A 23,372-nucleotide genomic window follows, 5' to 3' on the forward strand; every position below is an offset into this window, starting at 1 on the left:
GCGTTGCTTTGGTCTTCCCCGCATTCGACTTGATTAGAAATTTACAATGTTACGCCACTAAGACGTTATTGGTTAGATACAGATCGCTCTAGAATGCGGGGTTACGCAGCTCCTTTTCACGGTTACTCTTTCACCTCAAAATCGCCTGTATTAAGCCCATGCCATGTACTTCGAAGCCTTACACCAATTGCATCTGTCTTGATATCTTCTTGTCTTGTCATGTTCTTTTCTTTGATGAACTCGTCGTAACCATCAATGGAGATATCACGTGAACAAACTTCAAAGACACTTGTGGCAATATTGGCCACCCCACTCGGAATCTATTTCCCGATAATGTCTCTAGCTGGAATCCACTTATGGAATTGCACTGGTCTTGGTCACCCTACCAACTGCTTGATGAGACAGGCGTCAGTTTCGCGTGGTGATCACACTGGTCGCGAGGCCAAATTAAACAACAGACTTTCTGCATTGCTTTGTAGTATTTGCGAGAATTGGTGTCTACTCATCAATTATGCTACATGTCTCCATAGAATGATTTGGAAATGACGTCAAGAGTACACGTAGATTGCAATTTAGAACTAACCCGAAAAGCACTGAATCAGAAAAAGATCATTGTAATGTATTGAGTAGCTAAATCGAATGGCCTATGATAGCATTGAGAGATCAAATTTATTTGAAGGTGAGCCTCGGCCAAATGATGATGAAAGGGATTTAATTAGAGCATGAGGCTACCGAATTTCTTCAAGTTTTCTGCTCGAGTACAAGACGTGTTCCTTGCAGGGCCCTTTCACCTACTCCCTGGTGCTGTTGTTGTTGCTGCTATCATCCACATGGACGACCCGCGGGTCCTTTTCAGCACCTTCATTTCGAGCTTCCTCGGCATCAAAAGCAACGCATCTCTCAAACAGGTCATCAATCTCCTCCAGTGATAACTTGGCAGTCTCGACATAGAAGACCTGGACAATAATAACAAACGCTGCGTTCAAGACCGCATAGATCAAGTAATACCGCCACTGGATGTTGCTGATCCCGACGGGTGTCACCAATACCACGACGTAGTTACTGATCCAGTTGGTAGCTGTTGCGATTCCGGCTCCAGCAATACGCATTTGTTGAGTGTTGACCTCTGCCGGGTAGAGCCAGGGAACAGCAATCCAAGACAGTCCAAAGGTCGTGTAGTACCCAAAGATAAAGGCTACGGCGACCGCTTGCCATTGCTTAGTGTTGATGCCCAGACCAGTAGACACCAGAGCAAAGCAGAGAGCCTGTACGGCTGCGCCATAGACCATCATCTTCTTTCTTCCAAACGACTCGATGTACAGGGCTGCAATAAGGGTTGAGCACAGCAAGTTGACGGCATTGCAGGCGCCAAGAATAAGAGAGAGGTTTCGGTTGACCCCGAGCGATGCAAACACCACAGGCAGATAGTAGTTGATGATATTGATGCCTCCAAATTGCTGCATGAATTGAGTACCAGCACCAAGCAGCATACGTCGAGTCGTTTGCAGGCGATCGTTCTTGAAGAGCGACTTGAGGCGGAATTTGGGCATTTCGGCTTCATGGCGGAGATTGTTCATCATCAAATCGTAAAGCTCCTTTGTTTGCTCTTCCGACCTGTTCGAACCGCCAAGTCTCTTCAGGATTGTGTACGCCTCCTCGTTGCGGCCCCGCATGGCGAGCCATCGTGGTGAGTCGGGGAGCCAAGGCAGGAACATGACAGTGAGCAAAGCGAAGAAACACTGGAAAGCCAGGGGAAATCTCCACGAGACAGGGTTGGTGGGGATGTGAGACATGCCATAGTTGAGCCATTGGGCCATGACGTTGCCGACTTGGTTGAGTCCCAATTGCAAAACCATGAACCGTCCTCGGTGACGAGGATCTGCGGTTTCGGATTGCCAGACGGGGATCGCAGTCGTGTTCATGCCATTTCCGATACCAGCGACGAAGCGTCCTATGATCATGACAGGGACGTGGTATGCAACTGTTTGCATGACAGCTCCCACTACCAGGATAGCACATCCCCATGCGATAGTCAACTTGCGGCCCATTCTGTCACCAAACCACATGGCAAATATAGCTCCAGCGAAGCAGCCGAGATCATAAGTAGCAGTGATCTGGCCTTGGAGTGTCGGGTCGGGGTCGTTGAAGGTCTCGATAAAACTGGCGTTGCCAAGGAAGGCTCCGAAGACTCCTTGATCGTAGCCGAAGAGCGCGAAGCCTGCCCCTGAGGCGAAGGTGATCATGGACATCAAGGCATGGCCTTGGAGGTTGTCGAGAAACATTTCGCTTATTATGCAAAGTGTGAAATATGGTAAAGAAGTAAAGCGGTGGAATCAATTGTGATGTGATTAATGACAAGAGGGACGAGGGCTCGTATCCCTAGTCTTTATACCTAGAGGATACATTGCCAGCCTACCGCCTATGCTCCCCCAAATGATGGTCATAGCACAGACGACGTACCCGTGGGCTCGACTAAAAGGGATCCCACTAGAATAGTCGGCCCCCTTTAGGTCGAGCCTACGGGTATCTCACAATGGATTTCACTTCCCGAGATTAGGGTTTCCGTTCGTTAAAGTTCAGACCCCGTGGGGAATTCCGGGGTGAGGTCTATGGTGCGACATGGCCCTGTCAGACCCCATCAGATGTTCATTTCAGAGCCATGGCTGAAGTCTGGGCCACAAGAGGTGCCAGAGTAACCAATTAGGAGACAGAAAGCCTACCCCTTATCGTCAGCCACTCACTAACGGACCAGGTTTTCCCTTACGTACGTGATTTTTTGCTCAAAAATGAAGCTATCGCAATTCTGACTTCATATTTAAATTCAGAATGAGCAAGGGTATTGATGGGAACTTTCAGGCGGCGCTGGAGCTCCACCAAAGTGGTGTTTCTATGCCGGCAATCAAGAAGATCAGGCAGAAATGCCGATATAACATGGACAAAGTAGGAATAATAGAAGAAATCGGGCTCAATGATATTTTTCTAGGAAGCTCAGAGAAGAAAGGCGTGATGGTGAAGCAGCCGGGAGCACGCTCTTGGATTTCAATGCTCGAATGTATCTCGACGGAAGGGAAAACCCTCACTCCAGCAGTCATTTTTAAAGGAAAGACGGTTCAGTAACAATCGTTCCCGGATGATCCCGACTTCCTCGAAGGCTGGAACTTCACATCATCAGAAAATGGCTGGACCAGCAACCAAATTGCCCTGAAACGGCTTCGCGAGGTGTTCATTCCACAGACTCAGCCGGAGAAGAAGGGGGAAGCTCGCCCCTTATTGTCGGCGGCCTCAGCAGTCCGGAAGGTAAAAATGGAAGATTCATGCCATTAGTTCCATTTAAACCTTCATTGATATTTCTTTTTTTCAGATTTATTAAATTGTGTGTTGTTGAGATGTAAAAAACGACATCTGCATCTCTTCTTTGGTGCTGTGAAAAACTGGTCCGTTTCCGGGGGTGGTCCGTTAGTGGGTGGCTCACGTTATTCAGGCCCTGAGTCCCTAGGAGATAATCGTTCTAATCTAATAAAGCAGGAAATGTGCCGGAAATTAGGTGGTTTGATAGATCTATTGAGGTTGCTACTGGGTCTGATCACTCTTCAATTGGGCGGAAGAAGCTTGGCGGCCCTCATTCTTGCCCAAGACTGAATGTACCCATCGACTGTATCAATCTCTTCCATGAACCCAACAGAACGTGCATGAGAAAGATCGTACTGTCTATCAAAGTCGAAATCCACCATCATGAAGTGAGTGTGTCCCCAACCCTGTTCATCAATAAGCCTCTCGTTGAGCCCATGTCTCTTAGCGACATTGATCCATGCTTGCTTGTTCTTCTTGACGAAATCCAGCATCGGAGTGGCACTAGCATCAGGCTGACCGCCAACGAGACCGAAGTGCTCGCAGAGCTTTGGCCAGACCTGAGCCCAAGTGATAGTCTTTCCATCCGCTACATTAAAAACGCCACCATCGCCACATTTATCGGAATTCAAGGCAGCGTAGATCTCCATCTTGGATAGAATATCCTGGAAAGTGTCCGAGTGCGTCGAATGATACCCGTGTTCGTAGCCGGGGAATGGAACTTTGGCTCCAGTGCCGTTGACTTCCTTGAACATTGTAAGATAGATGGCAATACCTTGTGCCATGTTCATTGCGTTAGATCCTGGGGCAAAGCCCACGATGCCGTCAGGACGGATCTCAGAAAATGTCCATTTCTTCCCATGGGAGAGGTCCTTGAGTAAATCATACTGGGTGTAGTAGAAGATCTTACTCGCCCACGGTTCCGGAATACGGGGATGCGTTTCTTTCAGAGGGGGTGAGATGTTGACCTCTTTAGGAAACTCGAGTCCATAACTGGGAGTTCATGTTAATACTGAGATGAATAGTCAGAGGAGAGGTGGATTACCCTTTGCCGCCTGTTTGCAAAATGAAAACCTCGAACTTTGGCGAGACCGTTTCTACAGCACGCACAGCAACTTCCAAAAGGCTCGTGTTTACTGTCCTGAGCGATTCGAAATCATCTTTCGGAATGTACGCTGGGCCATGTTTAGTGACCTGGACAATATTGTCAGGATAAAAATGGTAAGCAAAAACTCACCAGTAAAAAACACGTGTGAAACAGTGTCAACGTGTGGGACCTTTTCCTTGAGTGTGGCAACGACTTCATCGACGCTTTTGGTCAAATCAATACCCGAAACCAACTGAATTCGATCGTCGTATGGGATCTGGAGCTGTCCAATGGAAGTTGGTCGGTTCGTGGTACCGGTGATACAAGCGAATGCCGTTGGCGAGGGGTAGATCCTTGCTTGGTTCATAAGAGACCAACCGGAAATACCGGAGGCGCCAAAGATCAATGCATGAGCCATGTTATCGTGGTCTGGTTTTGAGTAAAGAGACTGTCTCGTAGAAATTGGTGTATTTAGCAGTGGATTGAGTGTTTCGACGCAATAAATAATAGGCCGAGAGCTTTCGTTCGTAACGTGATGCGGACCCCTCACAAACCCTAAGATTATCAATATGACGTGCATCCTCTCGGAAAATAGATCCCGTTAGTCAAAGCGCCCAAACAGTCTCGAACGGGTGTCTCGGCCACCTTTGATGGAACAATCAATTGGATTGTGGAAGGTTCTTGAATTTAAGTTCTAATTCGCGCTAGATACACTAGCCTGACTCGTAGACTGGATGTTGAAATCCGGTTGTGCAGCTCAGATTGATGCAGTATTGATGTCGCTTATCGGGAATCACTCACCGACCGAGGATCGGACTCGGCAACGATGAGAGGGATGCAACGATTGTAAAATATTCGCATAAAGTAAAAGGCTTGAAAGATCACAAGTAACGAATTCAGAAATCTGGGCAATTGCAGTCAACCATTAGACATGGCGACTGCAGTATTAACCGAAACCATCCAAGCTCAAGAGCTACGAGGAGCGAAGGATCTTAGACAAGTATGTCGGCTAAACCAAACACCAACGTCTGCCATGTGGCCGACATCCATCTTGACAGCAACTGACAACACCCCAGGTTACCAGAACAGTTCAAGCACCGCTAGACGATGAAGTACAGATTGCTATGAGGGCTACAACTCTCTGCGGCTCTGACCTTCACTATTTCACTTACTATCGGAACGGTGACTTCTGCATCAGAGAGCCCTTGAGCCCTGGACACGAATGTGCGGGTCTCGTCGTCGCCGTTGGATCCAAAGCCGAGCAGCAATATGGTGTAAAGGTTGGTGATAAAGTCGCTGTCGAAGTAGGCGTACCTTGTGATGATTGTGAGCAATGCTTGGATGGAAACTACAATGTGTGCGAGAAACTGCGCTTTCGGAGCAGTGCTACTTGTTTCCCTCACTACCAGGGCACCTTGCAGCAACGCTTCAATCATCCGGCCAAATGGGTACACAAGTAAGTGTCTGATATCATGGACAGATACCTGTCAATCCACTAACAACTCCACCCGTTTAGACTGCCTGAAGGCATATCTTATGCTGAAGGTGCCCTTCTTGAACCTCTTGCCGTTGCGATACATGCTGTACGAAAAGCGAACGCAAAGCAGGGTGCAAGCTGTCTCGTTGTCGGAGCTGGGGCTGTGGGGCTTCTATGTGCTGCTGTTGCAAAGAGCTCGGGTTACAGCAACATTGTGATGACGGATATCATACAAAACAGACTTGATTTCGCGCTGAGCAATGGATTTGCAGACAAAGTTGTCAAGCTCCCGAGTAGACGGGCGAAAGACATCGAGCAAGGCCTGGCCTTCGCCAAGGAAGACGCCATGAACTTACGAAAGGAAAACGACGGCAAGACTTTCTCAAGAGTGTTCGAGTGTACTGGTGTCGAAGCATGTGTCAGGACATCTATCTACGTGAGTACTAGCTTATGCAAACCAGTTTCGTTATCTCAAGTGCAACTACTGACATACTGGGATGAACAGGCAACACGTAACGGTGGCAAAGTACTCCTTGTTGGGATGGGCACGCCAATTCAAACCCTGCCAATCTCCGCTGCAGCTTTACGAGAAGTTGATTTAGTCGGAGTCTGGCGATATGCCAACTGTTATCCCCACGGGATTGAGTTGATGCAACGCGCTGGTAAGGGAGGCGTCCCTGATGTCAGGAAACTTATCACACATCGTTTCCGAGGGTTGGATCAAAGCCTGGAAGCTTTTGACATGGCCGCAAAGAGTTGTGATCATAATGGAAATTTGGTTATCAAGGTAGTTGTAGAGAATGAGTAACAGAATCCAAACTTATGTCAATTGCGCTCGGTCCTCGATCGCTAGAGGAAGAATTCAGATGATATTTGTACCCGAGTCTGTGCTCGTATTCAACCAAAGTTTTCTTGGTCGGAATATGGATGACCTGGAGTATGCACAAGATATCGATCTCCACTGCGTTTAAAGTGACAAATATGTCTATATTTTATTGTAATCTACCCTACAAGCCGCCATTGGGGCAGCCCATCTGCCTCTCCTCTATGCTACGTGGATATTAGTACAAGAATGTGATGTTGATTGATACTCACTCGCAAGGATCATCTTCATGTACACCAGTGACGAAAGACGCACTGCTTGTCAGTTTTTATCTTTTTAATACTTGATTAGACATTCAGCCTTGCTTAATTTAGTTAGAGAACCAGAAGGGTACTCTATCAACAGTGCCATCACTGATCTAGCAAGAGTTTCTGATAAAAGATATGAGATACGAGATACGCTACCTCACAGCCAGATTTATATGCACCACAAGGTATTTCTTAACTCATCAAAATTAGTCGAGAAATTTACCATTCGCTGTGTCTGCCCCCGCACCCCCAGCGGATTCTGCGACGTTAGCAAGGGAGCCTGTTGGAAAGGAAGATCGCAGACAGGTCAAGTTTGATGATCCCGTGCGCATCATTGAGACAAGATGCATGGAGCCCAAAAAGTGAGAGCAAGAAACAATTCGTCTAATCATTTTACCCCAGAGTACACTAATGTTTACCTGCCAAAGACTCGCTTTTCCCCGCCCTGTGATCCCTTAGCGCGTGGAGGTGACACTTCCAGGCCGGGATCAAGTTTCCGACACTCAATTGTGGGCCGAGCTTACCGTCTTCACTTGACTCAGTACCCTAGAGTTACATATATCTCGCCAGTTCCTGGCTCAGCCTATATCCCTCCTTGCTTACTACTACCACTTTCTTTCAACTTGTTTCTGGAGAGACCAAACGAATATCATAACGAGCTTGAACGTTCATTCAATTAGTCCCCAAAATGCCTGCACAAAAGAACAATGCCCCCCGAAGACTAAAGGTCGGGCTGGTGGGAATCGGCCGCATGGGGCGACATCATGCCATGAACCTGCTCCATCGAACTCCTCGAGCAGATCTCATTTGTGCCTGTTCACCCGCTGAGGCAGATCTGGTGTGGGCAGATGAACATCTAGTACCACATGGAGTTCATGTCGTCCCCACTTTTGAGGAAATGATCGAAACTCCAGGTCTGGAAGCCGTCCTTATCGCATCTGCAACGTACCTCCACACCTCTCAAACCACGACTGCCTTGGACAAGGGATTGCATGTGCTTTGTGAGAAGCCAGTATGCCAAACTTTGGATGAGGTCAGTAATGTCGTACAAACTTTACACTACTAGAGTCGCTTACATTACTGCAGCTAGTCGCTCTTGTCGATAAAGTCGAGGCCCGCCCTGGGGCAACGCTCATGGTGGCATTTGTGCGTAGATTCGATGAGAACTATCAGAGCGCCCTCAGCCAAATCAAGCAAAATGCCATTGGAAAGCCCGTGGTAATTCGCTCTCAAGCCAGCGATGTCATTGATGAGAGTCCATACTACAAGCAGTATCTCAAGGATTCTGGGGGTATATTTGTGGACGCCACCATCCACGACATAGACCTTTCCCTTTTACTATTCGGAGATGACTCCCAGCCCAAGTCCGTGTCTGCCGTTGGTGTGAGAGCTATCCACCCAGAGATTGAAGCTTGTGGCGATGTCGACAATGGCGTGGGTATTTGCGAGTATTGGGATAATAAGATCGCATTTTTCTACAACAATAGGATGGCAGCACATGGATATGACAACGCCACAGAGATTCTCGGAACTAAGGGTAAGCTATCTGTCAACCTCATCCCAAGACGCAATGCTGTCGAGCTTTGCGACAAGGATGGCGCAGTCAAGACGTTTGCGCACACAGGCTGGTACGAACGTTACGAGTCAGCATTCGTTGGGGAAACTAATGGATGGGTAAATGCGCTTCTTGATGATACGCCTCTGCCTGTACCTCTGCGATCGTCTTTGACATCCCTCAAGATCGCAACTGCGCTTCAGGAGAGTCTGAGAACTGGGAACAAAATTTGTTTTGATCGACAAGGAAACCGAATCCAGGAATGATGTTTCTACTCTACAACAGCTATATAGCCATGGCAATCATAGAAAATTAGAACATATTAACTGTCAGGTTCGGTTCCAAAGATGCTACGTGTGACTGTTACCACAGGCTAATCAATTTTGTGGTGCATATGACATGTTTGTCGACCATTATAAAGCTAGGCTTCGGTTGACCAGTATAATAGGTCGATATCCTTCAATCTCTCGAATTCCTAGTTCATGGCCTACAGCAGCGAGACTAGAGTAAAACCTAGCTCGAAAAAGCTCGATAGCGGCTATGGTCCGTTGTTCGAGGTTGTCAGCGTTAAACGGCAAAAAGTTGGGCTTCCCGGTCTATGGGTTTATCTAGGTTTGGATTGCATTTTCTCCTAAGTCGAAACTACCGACTCGTATAGTTGCTGTCGCCATTGGTACAGAATTGTAGTAGTTGTGGCCGTATTTATTATGCTGGTGAAGACGTGATACTATTCAGGTTGACCAAAGTTGGTGATGGAAGCGGGAGTTACAGAACGCGGAGTCAATGAGCGCAGAATGCGGGATTATTCATGAAAGAGAGGTACATTTCAATTGGTGGCGTTGTCACCTGTACTGAGGTATCTTTTTTTTTTTTTCCGAGTTAAGGGCCCCTTTTCCTAGTTATTGGACCCCCCGTGGGAGCGGAAGCTCCCACGGGGAACGCCGGACTAGAGGCCCCCACAAGTAGAATGAAGTACTTGCTGCTGAGTCGGAAACTGACTTAACGAACTTCGGGGTGTGAATTCCGGGTTGCGCATGGCACCCTAGCGGAAGTGCTGATGAGACTGACACCCTAGATCGGCCGTTGTCAAACGCATGCACGGGTCAAATAGATAAGAGCAGTTAGCAACCCAGGTTGATTTGTGTATAATGTATTATATAAACAGCTTTGGCACAGCATAACACAGCATACACCAAGATTTGTTTCCAATTATCGTCGAAAATGACAGTATCCAATCAGACCTTGGCGCCGCTAGTGCCTCTTAGCCGAGAGGAGAAGGCAAACGGCTGGCCTAAGCACATCGACGACGACGATCAAGCCGTCCTGGTGCTACGAAACCTCATTTTCGACATTTGTAACCAGAACAATGGTGGACATGGTGGGTCAGCCATTGGTATGGCCGCTATTGGTGTTGCACTATGGAAGCACACAATGCGTTACAATCCGTCGAATCCAGAATGGTTCAATAGAGACCGTTTTGTACTATCCAATGGTAAGTTACTGGAGCCTGTGAGTTGGCGTCATTTCACCAGCATTGCTAACTTTCTTTGATAGGTCACGCCGCCATGTTTTTGTATGCTCTGAACCATCTCGTCGGCTATGACGACTGGACGATGGACGAAATCAAGGGCTATGGAAGTGCTAAAGTGGATGGCTACACGACCCTTTCCCATGCTCATCCAGAAATTGAGGTTCCAGGAGTCGAAGTCACTACAGGACCCTTGGGTCAAGGTATCGCCAATGCTGTCGGTCTCGCTATTGCAAGCAAGAACCTGTCTGCGCGCTTCAACCGGCCTGGCTTCGATGTTGCCACGTCTCGTATATACTGCATGACTGGAGATGGGTGCTTGATGGAAGGAGTGGCACTGGAAGCCATGTCAATCGCTGGCAACCTTCAACTGGATAACTTGGTCGTCATCTATGACAACAACCAAGTTACTTGCGATGGACCCCTCGACTGGATCAATGTCGAGGACATCAACTCCAAGATGCGTGCAAGTGGCTGGCATGTTCTTGAAGTTGACGATGGGTCCTACGACGTCAAGAAGATTGCCTCAGCACTGGACTATGCAGAAACTCTCATCAAAAAGCCGGTCTTCATTAATGTCCGCACAGTCATTGGTCTTGGTACCTCTAGTGCTGGAACATTCAAGGCGCATCACGGTGCATTTGATGCTGAGAGTGTGGCTGAATCAAAACGTTTGGCGGGACAGGATCCCTCTGCAACGCACCAAATACCTTCTTCCGCCCTTAAGTATTTCAGAGAGAGGAAGCAACACGGTCAGAAGCTACAAAGCGACTGGGAGAGCTTACTCGAGGAATACCGCTCAGCTCATCCCGAACTAGCCGAGGAGTTTCGAAAGAGACGAGCTGGCGACAATGGAGATGAGTGGCGCAGGAGTCTTGAGACGATAGACTCAATGCAGTTCAGTAAGAATGCCACACGTGAGGTCAATGGATCTCTCATGGAAACGCTATGGAAAGCCCATCCCGCGCTTACTGGAGGCGGTGCGGACTTGGTCAACTCCAACAAGGTTACCTATGACCCTGCCGAGGTGTTTCATCCATCTGTCGGCTATACTGGGCGATACATTCGCTACGGTATTCGCGAGCACGCTATGGCATCTATTTCGAATGGCATAGCAGCTTATAGCCCAGGTACCTTTCTTCCATTCACTGCCACATTCTTCATGTTCTACATCTACGTAAGTTTAATTCACTTCAAGGCATTGGATGAACTAGCCTAAAACTCAAAACCGGTGCTGACACTATGCACAGGCTGCTCCAGGAGTTCGAATGGGTGCTCTGAGCCACCTGCCTGTGATTCACATCGCAACGCATGACTCATTTGCTGAAGGCCAAAATGGCCCAACTCATCAACCTGTCGAACTGGACTCTCTGTATCGTGCTATGCCGAACTTGACTTTCATCCGACCGTGCGATGCAGAGGAAGTGATTGGTGCTTGGATGCTTGCTATCTCAAAGACTACCGGCCCTTCCATGCTTTCACTTGGGCGAGATCCAGTTGGACCAGTTCCAAACACGGATCGATATAAGGTTGCTAAGGGTGCATACGTTGTCAAGGACGTTGAGAATCCTGATCTTATCTTGGCTAGCTGCGGTACCAACTTGCACCATGCTGTTGCGGCTTCTGAACGTCTACTCGCCTCAGGAGTCTCAACCAGAGTAGTGAGTACTCCAAGCTTCGACCATTTCGACGCACAGGATCAGTCGTATCGAGAGACTGTATTTCCGTTGGATGGAACCCCCATCGTGAGCGTTGAGGAGTATGTTGCAACAACCTGGGCACGTTATGTAACCGCAAGTGTGGGCATGAAGAGCTACGGTTACTCGGCGTCTAACGCCAGCAACTATAATCGATTTGGTCTTGATGCTGCAGGCATAGAGGCTAGAGTTAGAGGCTATCTGAAGGACTTGGGTGGAAAAGATGCTAGGAAATCAGGATGGCGAGCGATTTAGACACAAATTGGCGGTAGGATGCCGCCAAAGATCATGGTGACATATTGGCAACCATAAAATCAATAAGATTTGCACATTCAGACAGTTTTATTGCTTTATTGTATGGTGCATGCAAAAAGTAGGTATAACACTCCCTTACGTGAGCCGTTTCTTTGCTCACAACATGGTATCTCACTTCTCAGTGACAGAATGTACTGCCAACATACCTATCATCAGAAGCCCCAGACTGTTGAATAGTCTTTTTATTCCAACTATATAAGAGTAAACTGTAATAAAAACTGGAGTTGCAGTTATATCAAGATTGCGCCCAGCTGCATAGAACATCGAGGTTGATCCTGAGAATCATGCAGTTCACTGCTACGCCAAGAAGATCACCAAGGCAAGGGTTTATTCTGGAATTCATTCCTTACTATGCGCTAAAGAACTTACAAAGAGAAACGTCGGAACATGGATCCCGGACTGCACAAGTATATAAGGCTTGTATGTGCGGAGTCTCGCCCCTCCAATAGTACACTCAAAACACACGGGTATCCTTTTTCATACTCAAGCTTTTCCCAAACTCGATCTATACTCGCAAGCTGGCCTCGTATCAACTTCAAGATGTCACATATTCTCTCTGGAAAGGTTATCGCGTAAGTGTGGATGAAACTAGGGTCAAAATGTACAGAGCGTTTACGATCCAAGCATCGCTGGTTGCAGCTCTGGAATAGGACGTGCAATCGCCCTAAAGTGCGCACGACAAGAGACAAAACTCGTTCTTCACTGTCTTGGAGATCCTTAATCATCAAAGGATATGGAAAGTCTGAGAGATGAGCTAGGAAATCTCCGAGAACAAGACGGCAAATCCCGTCAAGTCGTGGAAGCCGTAGCCAACGTGACCCAGCCAGATGCTGGTGACTAGTCAGTACCTTCTAGTGATGTTATTTGCGACCAAAGGTCCCGTGTTGTAGCTCAATGTTCGGTGTAGAATTGTCAAAGCGGCGGTTTCAACGTTTGGTGCTATCAATGGCATCGTTCATAATGCTGGCATCTACCAATTCGAAGACTTTTTAGACGTCACGCGACCACAACTCACAAACCACATGGATGTGAACTTTACTGACCCATTTAGCATCACGCAAGCGGTCGTTCAATAGATGAGCAAACAGAAATCTGGAGGCTCCATCTTCTGTATCGCTTCTGTTACTGCATCAATGGGATCTGAACGTCTGGCACACTACGCATCTACCAAAGCAGCAGTTTTAGGACTCAACAGGAGCTGCGCGGTGGCTTTGGGGAAACAAGGTATCCGGTTCAATTGTGTCAGTCCGGGAACTATCGGAACATCAATCAATGAGCAAGACCTGGCAGGGCCAAAGAGACTTTTGATGGAGGGCAGAGTTCCTCTCGGGCGGTTGGGAGTACCAGAGGATATCGCGAAGCCTGTTGTCTTCTTCCTCAGCGACATGGCACAATACGTCTCAGGACAGAACTTGATAGTTGATGGTGGGCCTTCATGGTACCGTCATCATGTATTTCTCATAGATACTAGCGCAACAGAACAAGACGTTGAAAGACCAAGGTCTAGGCCAAGGTGCTATTCTGCAAGGATCTAGCTACTCGGCCGAATCAGCAGCTGCAAATAACAAGTCTAATGCACAGTTCAGGCGATATTCCACAATGCCTCCGCAATTGGAAGGACCGAGGTCAAATGACGACCGAATACGTTGAGCTAGTAGATAAGAACTAATTCTCAGAGCAGAGGATCAATTCGCGGGGAAGTAAGGATCATTGAGGGGAAGCCCGAAATGATACGGCAAGTAGTCCGAAACAAGTGAACGGTGTGAACGGAATCTATCTCACGTGATGAAGCCTGCGGGACTTGGGATTTCCGTGACCCACCTAGCAGAAGGATCGAGGTGCGGCAAAATGGTCGGAAGCCAGATCCCGACCAATTTGGACGGCGAATATTGCCTAAAGGCATGACATTCGATGTGTGGGGACGATGGATTCATTTCCGCCTTGTAGAATGATAAATATAACCTCTTCCTTTGACTCGATACGATTGTGAGCTTTTGTTGAATCCAACAGAGCACTGTCATTCACAATACAATTCTCTTTGCTTCGCTTGACATTTGACAATACTGTTCACTCAACTGAGCGACGTCTGTCGAGCCTTTTTGGCCCCGCACTAGCTCCATTTCGACCTCAAGAACCACCTCAATTCAGTAAAGGATGGCTCCTTCAGCTATTATCATTGGCGCTGGGCCGTCTGGCATTGCCATGGCCCACAAAATGAAGCATGAGCTTGGCTTCAACGACTTCATCATTTACGAAAAGATGGACGGAGTCGGAGGCACTTGGAGGGCAAACAACTATCCTGGCTGGTAAGTAATTTTGAACTCAACCACCTCAAGGCCTGACCGTTTTATCTGAGTATACTAACCCGAGCTATAGTGGCTGTGACGTGCACTCTCATCTGTATTCATTCAGTTTCAATCTCAATCCCAATTGGTCGAAGCAACTCGCCGAACAAGGTGAAATCCTTGAATACATTGAGGATACAGTCGACAAGTTCCAGTTACGTCCCCATATCAACCTCTCAGTCGAATGTCTAGGCGCCAAATGGCACAAAGCAGAAGGCCAATGGCATGTGAAATTGAGAGACCTCCAGACGGACATCACCTTTGTCCGAAAAGCTACCATGTTCATCTCGGCTGTTGGAGGAATTTCCATGCCAAGAGATGTTCGTTTCTCTATCCGCGTTCGTTGATTACCATTAACTAACACTCTCCCTACGATAGGTCCATTTCAATGGCATGGAGTCATTCCGTGGTCCAATGTTCCACACTGCTAGATGGAGACATGATGTCAGCTATGAAGGCAAGAGAGTGGTGAGTCTGACCTCGTGTCACAAGATTAACCAAAGTTTTCGCTGACCAAGATAAGGCTGTGATCGGGAGTGGATGCAGCGCCGTACAGGTAGTTCCCGCGGTCGCGGAGCAAGCTGCGTCTGTTACCCAGTACGCGCGTAGCCCCCAGTGGTACCATGCTCGTCCCAACCGCCGCTTCACTGGTTTCGAGAAGTTCTGCTTCCGGTATCTCCCCGGTTTGATGCGCCTGCATCGTTGGAATATCTTTTGGGATATTGACAAGCAATCCTACACTTATAGAGGAACGAAGGCAGGTGTGGCGCAGAGATTGAAAGAAGAAGAAACAGCTCGTCGATACATCTTTGAACAAGCTCCCAAGAAGTACCACGATATCCTGGTTCCTACGTTCGAGCTTGGTTGTAAGAGAAAGATTGCGGACCCAGGTTACCTCGTAACCTTACATCGAGACAACGTGGAACTCATCCCTGAAGGCATCCAAAAGATCACAGAGGATGGCATCGTCAGCTCATCCGGGCGCCACGATCAGTACGACATGATCGTAATGGCGACAGGTTTCAAGGTTACCGAGTTCCTCACTCCGATGGAAATCATTGGTGCAGACGGTAATACGCTTGACCAACAATGGAAGGAAAGCCGTGGTGCCCAGGCCTACCTAGGCACATTCGTGCACAATTTCCCTAACATGGCTATCATGTAAGTTGAAGTCAAATATAAAAACAAACATGGTGTCTAACGTTTATAGATTCGGCCCCAACACTTTCCCTGCCAACAATTCGGCCCTTTACGCATGCGAAGTCCAAGTCAGCTATGCTGCAGAAGCTCTTGTCAAGCCCCTCATCGATGGCCAAGCTTCTGTCATTGAGGTAAAGGAAGCAGTCGAGAACTACACCACGAACCAGATTCATCAGAAGTTGAAGAGCAGCGTTTTTTCCGGAGATTGTAGTAATTGGTACATTGGAGACTATGGACGCAATGTGGCTTCGTGGCCTGGTCTAGCGATTGAGTTCTGGATTGCGACTCTGTTCCCTGACAAGAAGGCCTTTGTCAAGTCCGGAGGGTCTCGATCTTGGCTATCTAAGGGGCTGGTCAGGAATGTCCGCCAGTACGGAGGAATCGCTGCAATTGTTGCAGCTGCAAGCACGCTGCCAGTGTATTACTCTTGGATGAAGCTTCCATAGAGGATGTAGTTTAGGTCATGGCCGTGTGTTAGAGTTGGGACTTGGGTAGTAGCAGTATCAAAAATCATTTTAGTCGAAACATCAGTAAGGTCAATACAATGCATAGTTTAACGATCTTAATGGCATCGTCAAAGTCTGATTAATATGTAATCCCTACTGTACAATGACTAACGTACTCCATAAGCGAGTGCAACATATAAGCGAGTATAATAATTATAACGTACTTGATAAGCAAGTGAGCCAGACAAGCGAGTGAGCCAGTATATTGTGCACCTAGAATTAACCTATCCTAGATAACCTAACTTTATCTATAAAATAGTAAAAAATTTATAAAAGATATTTTTATAACGTACATGTCACCCGAGCGCCGCAGTCAACCGAGCGCCGCACTTTTACCTTATAGTATAAATCCTGTTACATGCCCCAGTCACAAGGGTCCCCCACGTGACGAATCTGGCTCTATAATAGTCAAATCCAGCAGCCATTAGATAGAGAATCAACTTAGATTAGATTACCTCTTATGTGCCTTCTTTGCATTGTGACTTATGTTTATTTTGACCTTATAGCTGCCAGAGTCAGCTATTCCCCCTTCGTTTTCAGCGATACAAAGGTCTCTTGCCAGAGCCAAGGGACCTATAACAAATCCTGCTAAAATAGAAAATTACTTTAAAAATTCTACGAAATTTAAATTAAGCCCAAACTAGCTATAATTTTATATTTAAGCTATATTTCTATATTAGAATATACCCTTATTTTTATAGGTTTTCTTAAAAAAACTACTTATTAGATAAGTAAGAAAAAAAGTATATTTACACTGTATAGTTAGCTATTTCTCTATAAAGGAAATTTTTTAAAAACTTAGAAAAATTATATATAATTTATTTATAAGTTAAATAGCTAAAAACCTACTTTTTAAGTTTTTAACTATTTTAATATGGTTTTTATTAAGGTTAAGACTTTTTAATTTTAATATATAGTTTAGGTGCGGCGCTCGGTTGACTGCGGCGCTCGGGTGATATGTATGTTAAAGTTAAATCTATAAATAATTTAAAAATAATTTTTTTTAATTTTTAAAAAAATCCCTTTATAGAGAAATAACTAAGTATATAATATAAATATACTTTTTTATATATTACCTTATAAGAATTATTATAAGATTTTTTTAAAAAATATATAAAAAAAAGTATATTAACATACTTAATAAGCATGCAGATTAAATAAGTATATAAATTAAAAATCCCTTATCTTATAACATTTTTATTTAATTAATTAATTCTTAACCACCTAATATGCTATAGTTAAATAGAGAGGCTAATATCCTTCTTGCGCTCTAGGCCTATTAAAATAACCTAAAATTAAGTCTCTAATGCGCCGCAAAGGTCTATAAAACCTCTTATATTACTCTCTATCGCTAATAGCATGGTATATCTATGCGTTGTAATTAGATCCCTAAATCACATAAACTATTTAATCTAGAGGAATAAATTATTATCTAATTTATTCTCGACCTAGATTTATAAGGATTTCCCCCGCGACTATATAATATTAAAGAAATAACTAATTAATTACTTGCTAACTATAACGCGCTACTTATTAGTAAGTGCTAGGCTAGAAACTTTATTAAGTAATACTTAGAGCTTAAGATATGTTTTTTTTATAAATATAATTATTAGAGAGCTAAATATAAAGATTTAATTATTATTTATAATTAATTTAGGCTTATTAAGAATATAATCGCGAAGTATAATATTTAATTAAAAGATATTTATAACTTTAATAAGACTAGCTTTATAATAGGCCTAATTTAGAGCGGGATAGTCATTATAGGCATAGAAAGGCATAGAAGACTAAAATTAGTATAGCCTAGAGACCGGGAATAAGTTATAGTCATTCAGGCGATCAATGCGGAAGGCCAGGCTATCCAGCCATTCATCGTGGTTACGGGCCAATATTACCTCGCCAATTAGTACTAAGAAAGTAACCTCCCGGGCGATTAGGCTATTGCGACGTCTTAAAATGGCTAGACCGATAACGAGATAGGTCTCGAGTAGCTAAAGCACTTTAATCAGCATATAACCAACCGATCAACTAGTCCCTATTATCTTTTAATCCTTAATGGCTATAAAAGTTACTACTTGGCCGACTTTGAGATATATTGCGAGGAGAATAATATTATTACGCTTTATATACCGCCTTATTTATCTTATTTACTCTAGCCTCTTAATATTAGTTACTTTAAGCTATTTAAAAAGGCTTATAATTAAGAAATAAAGCATTTAATTAGATATTTTATAACTTATATTTTAAAGACTAAATTCTTTTTAGCCTTTTATATTATATTTTAAGTTATTATAATAAAGAAAAATATTAAGATAGCCTTTAAAGAGGCTAAGCTTATTTTTTTTAACTTAGAAAGTATAGTCTTAAAGTTTAATATATAGTTATAGACTTTAATAGCTACTAAGGAGGAGGCTAGCCCCTCTAACCCTTAGGTCTTAAAGACCTTAAAGACTATTCTTAAGGCTTAATCTTAGTTTAAATACCTTAAAAGAAGAATTAAAAGATATAAAAGTAGCTCTCTTAAATTAATTTTAAAAGTATTAAAGTCTCTTTCTAAGGGAATAAAGGCAATTATATATGAGATAGTATTAATAAGGGCTAAGATCTAAGACCTTTAATAGGTAAATAAGGCATTAAGCCGGCAGCAGAGGGCAAAAAGGACCTACCTATAAAAAAGAGGGAAAATAACTTTAGATAAAGGAAGGTAAGTAATTAATTAGATAGATATTAATGCATAGGTAGTAGCTAAATTATTAAGAAGTAGTAGTTAAGGAAGGTTAATATAACTAAGGGTTTAGCGCTATGGTATATATAATAAGCCTAGTTATAATATAAAAATATATTAAGTAGTAATTAAGATATCTAGGGAAGAATATAATAAGTAATTTTAATTAATTAAATAATTTATTATATTTTTATTATAATTTATATCTTAGAGATTAAGATTTTTAATTTATATATTTATTTAATTTATATACTTATTAAGTATATTATATAATAAGTCTTATATTAAAATTATATATATTTTAAGTTATATATTAAATTTTAAGAGCTTTTTAATTTATTTTTTTAAGATATAAATATTTCTAGCTTATTTACTTAACTAGCTTACTTATTTATAAAGTATAATATATATAATAAGCAAGCGCCACAGATAAGTAAGCGCCGCACTTTTCCCTCCTATACCTAATTTTTTATTTAATTAATTAATTATTAACTACTAAATATATTAAACCTAAATACTAAGGCTAGAATGCTTCTTACCCTTTAAGCCCTTTAAAATAACCTAAAACTAAGCATCTAAAGCGCTATAGGGATATATAAGATTAATGAGCGGCGGCTATGTCGCCGCTAGTAGGGCATTTAATCCCGACGCGATATTATCCTAAATTCACGCCGACTATCTAATCTAGAGGAATAGATCATAGTTTAATTCATTCTCGACCTAGATGCGCGAGGTTTTCCCCCGCGACTGCGTGCTATTAAAGCAATAGCTAATCGATTGCTTGCCGACTGCGACGCGCCACCCGTCGGCAAGCGCTAGGCTTCTAACTTTATTAGGCGATAAGAAAAGCTAAAGACGTGTTTTTTTTATAAATATAATTACTAGAGGGCTAAGTGCGAAGATCTAGAGGAAATCCAGAAGTGGTTTTAGCTCGTGGCGAATATAATCGCAAAGTATAGCATCTAATTAGATAATATCTAGAACTTTAATAAGATTGGCTTCCTTATGGGTATAATTATAAGCGGAATAGTTATTATTAGCGCAGAAAGGCATAGTCGACTAAAATTAATATAGCTTAGAAGCTAGGAATGGATTATAGTGATTTAGGCGATTAATACGGAGGGCCAAGCGATTTAGCTATTCATCATAGGTGCGGGCTAATATTACCTCGCTAACTAGTATAAAAAAAGCAACCTCCCGGGCGATTAGACTATTATAACCTCTTAAAATAGCTAGACTAATAATAAGACCGGTCTTAAGTGGCTAAAGCACTTTGACCGGTATATAATTAAGCGATTAAATAGTCACTATTATCTTCTAGTCCTTAATAGCTATAAAAGTCACTACTCTATTAACTTTAAGAGATATTACGAGGAGAATAAGATTATTATGCTTTATATGCCGCCTTATTTATCTTATCTACTTTAGCCTCTTAATATTAGGTACTTTAGCCTACTTAAAAAGGCTTATAGTTAAGAAATAAAGCATCTAATTAGATGCTCTATTACCTATGTTTCTAAGACTAAGTTCTTCCTGGCCTTCTATGCTGCTTATTAAGCTATTATGATGGAATAAAATATTAGGTCTGCTTTTAGAGGGGCTAGACTTATCCCTCTTAACCCGGAAAGTATGGTCTTAAAGCTTAATATATAGCTATAGACTCTAACGCCGGTTAAGGAGGAGGCCAGGCCCTTAACCCCTTAGGCTTTAAAGACCCTAAGGATAGTGCTTAAGGCCAAATCTTAGTCTAAATACCTTAAAAGATAAATTAGAAGATATTAAAGTAGCTCCCTAGAGTTAATTCTTAAGGCATTAAAGTATCTTTCTAAGGGAATAAAGGCAATTATATATAAGATAATATTATTAAGGGCTAAGGTATAGGATCTTTAATAGGCAAATAAGATACTAAGCCAGCGCCAGAGGGCAAAAAGAACCCAGCTATAAAAGAGAGGGGTAATAATAGTAAAGGAAGAAAAATAAGTAATTAATTAGATAAATATTAATATATAGGTAGTAGCTAAATTATTAAGAAGTGGTAATTAAGGAAGGTTAGCGCGACTAGGAGTTTAGCACTATAGAGTATATAGTAAGCCTAGTTATAATACTAAAATATATTAAGTAGTAATTAAGACCTCTAGGGAAGAATATAGTAAGTAATTTTAATTAATTAATTAATTTATTATGTTTTTATTATGATTTTATTAAAAAGGGTTAAGAAAAGTATAGCGCTCGCTTATTTATAGCGCTCACTTATTATATATATTATTTCTATTTAATTAATTAATTCCTAACCACCTAGTATATTATAGTTAAATAAAGAAGCTAATATCCTTTTTACTCTTTAAGCCCTTTAAAATAACCTAAAATTATCTCTTTAATACGCCGCAAAGATCTATAAAGTTAGTCCTATAATGCTATAGAGCTAGTAGCAAGGCATTCTTTCTCTACGCGATACTATACCAAAGTCATAGAAACTATTTAATCTAGAGGAATAGATCATTATTTAATTCATTCTTAACCTAGATTCGCGAGGATTTCCCCCGCGACTACATAGTATTAAAGAAATAGCTAATTAATTGCTCGCCGACTACGATGCGCTACCTATTGGTAAGCGCTGGGCTTCTAACTTTATTAAGCAATACTAAGAGCTTAATAAGTTAGGGAAAAAAGGTGCTAAGCCATTTTGGGCCATTGAGCAATTTCCTATACGTAGAAAAAGGTCAGAGACTAGTTGCCTTCGGCCATTAGTATTATTATTACTGTTATTATAGTCAATGAGAAAGGAGCAGCTTTTGGGCTCTTTCTCTGACCAAATCTCCGTTGCTATTAATTGATTAATTGCCCTTACTATTTTATATTATATTTTCCTTACCGAGAAGTATATGGGATCCTTCTTTAAAAGTCTTTAAGAAAAGTTATATAACTATATAAACTAGCTGTGATTGGTGTGTTCTATTCCTCTAATAAATTAAGATATATTTTTTTTATAAATATAACTATTAAAGAGCTAAATATAAAGATCTAGCTATTATTCGCGATTAGTTTAAGCTTATAGAAAATATAATCGCGAAATATAGTATTACCCTAGGTGATATTTATAACTTTAATGAGACCGGCTTTATAATAGGCCTAATTTAGAGCGGAATAGTTATTATAGGCGTAGAAAGGCATAGAAGACTAAAATTAATATAGCTTAGAGACCGGGAATGGGTTATAGTTATTTAGGCGATTAATGCGGAAGGCCAGGCTATCTAGCTATTTATCGTGGTTATAGGCTAATATTACCTCGCTAATTAGTATTAAGAAAGTAACCTCTCGGGCGATTAGGCTATTATAATGTCTAAAAATAGCTAGATTAATAATAAGATAAGTCTTAAGTAGCTAAAGCACTTTAATTAATATATAACTAACTAATTAATTAGTCCCTATTATCTTTTAATCCTTAATAAGCATAAAAGCTACTACTTAGTTAACTTTAAGATATATTATAAAAAGAATAATATTATTATATTTTATATATTACTTTATTTATTTTATTTATTTTAGCTTCTTAATATTAAATACTTTAAGTTACTTAAAAAAACTTATAATTAAGAAATAAAATATCTAATTAAATACTTTATAATTTATATTTTAAAAATTAAGTTCTTTTTAGCCTTTTATATTATATATTAAGCTATTATAATAAAAAGAAATATTAAGAGAGGTTTTAAAGTGTGACGATTATGTGTTTCCCGGGGGATAAACTGGTCGTGCTAGGTTTATATCGGCAGAGAGTGCTAGGCGTAGTCTAAGCAATAGGTAGTAAGTCACGTCTAGTAATATACTCAAAGGTATTAAGTATAACTAAGTTATATTAATAGCTAAGGTAGCTACTATATAAGAAAGTGTAAATAAGCATTCTATATACTTATAATTAATCCTTAGACCGATATTCTCTAGGTTTAATCTAAGGTAAGGCTAATATTCTTTATATTTAGTCCTAGGACCGATGGGAGTAATATTTAGTCTTTTTGGTCTTACTTAGTTAGAGTATTTCTGCTATATTTCCCCGCCTAGCCCATATCATAGCTATAATATAAGGTTCTCCCTCCGTTAGTCTTATCCTTAAGACTAGTTTCAGCGACTAAGTATTATCAGTAGGTAACTCTAACTTATAAAAATCTCTTTTTACTAACGCGATATTAAGCTAAGTTTCTAAGCATACTTCTTTATAAAAACTTTCTAAAGCATAGGGTCTTTCTACTTATATTAAGGCTTTTAGTTCTAAAATCATACCTTATACTTATTATTTCCACTAGGGCCTATCCTATATAGTAGTTTCTAATTATTCTAACTATTATTCTAATTATATTAAGGCGAAGGTTATATGCAATAGGGCCGGTATGGCTTCGTTCCGTAAGTAGGTATTAATACTTTTTTTCACGGTTATTAGCTAATCTTCTATAGTTATAAAAA

At 42.3% G+C, this 23,372-nt stretch overlaps 4 protein-coding genes across 4 annotated transcripts; 2 read left to right on the forward strand and 2 right to left on the reverse strand.

The window, feature by feature from the left end:
• Positions 1–791: 791 nt before the first annotated feature.
• LRP88_14655 (sugar porter family MFS transporter) lies at positions 792–2,243 on the reverse strand (the record flags this gene model as incomplete). The annotated part of the gene is made up of 1 exon (XM_083250993.1): positions 792–2,243. The coding sequence occupies one exon, from the start codon at positions 2,241–2,243 to the stop codon at positions 792–794; it is 1,452 nt and encodes a 483-aa protein (XP_083093028.1).
• A 1,347-nt stretch (positions 2,244–3,590) lies between these two features.
• On the reverse strand, positions 3,591–4,802 carry LRP88_14656 (SDR family oxidoreductase; the record flags this gene model as incomplete). The annotated part of the gene is made up of 3 exons (XM_083250994.1): positions 3,591–4,341; positions 4,394–4,523; positions 4,586–4,802. 3 exons carry the CDS (start codon positions 4,800–4,802, stop codon positions 3,591–3,593), a joined length of 1,098 nt encoding a protein of 365 aa, XP_083093029.1.
• A 2,929-nt stretch (positions 4,803–7,731) lies between these two features.
• On the forward strand, positions 7,732–8,864 carry LRP88_14657 (uncharacterized protein; the record flags this gene model as incomplete). The annotated part of the gene is made up of 2 exons (XM_083250995.1): positions 7,732–8,076; positions 8,130–8,864. 2 exons carry the CDS (start codon positions 7,732–7,734, stop codon positions 8,862–8,864), a joined length of 1,080 nt encoding a protein of 359 aa, XP_083093030.1.
• Positions 8,865–9,819: 955 nt separating this feature from the next.
• On the forward strand, positions 9,820–12,078 carry LRP88_14658 (uncharacterized protein; the record flags this gene model as incomplete). The annotated part of the gene is made up of 3 exons (XM_083250996.1): positions 9,820–10,090; positions 10,153–11,303; positions 11,377–12,078. 3 exons carry the CDS (start codon positions 9,820–9,822, stop codon positions 12,076–12,078), a joined length of 2,124 nt encoding a protein of 707 aa, XP_083093031.1.
• Positions 12,079–23,372: the final 11,294 nt, after the last annotated feature.

This window comes from Fusarium phalaenopsidis (assembly GCF_050370095.1).
Source record: "Fusarium phalaenopsidis strain FUZ10S chromosome Unknown contig_32376, whole genome shotgun sequence".
Classification (NCBI taxonomy): domain Eukaryota; kingdom Fungi; phylum Ascomycota; class Sordariomycetes; order Hypocreales; family Nectriaceae; genus Fusarium; species Fusarium phalaenopsidis.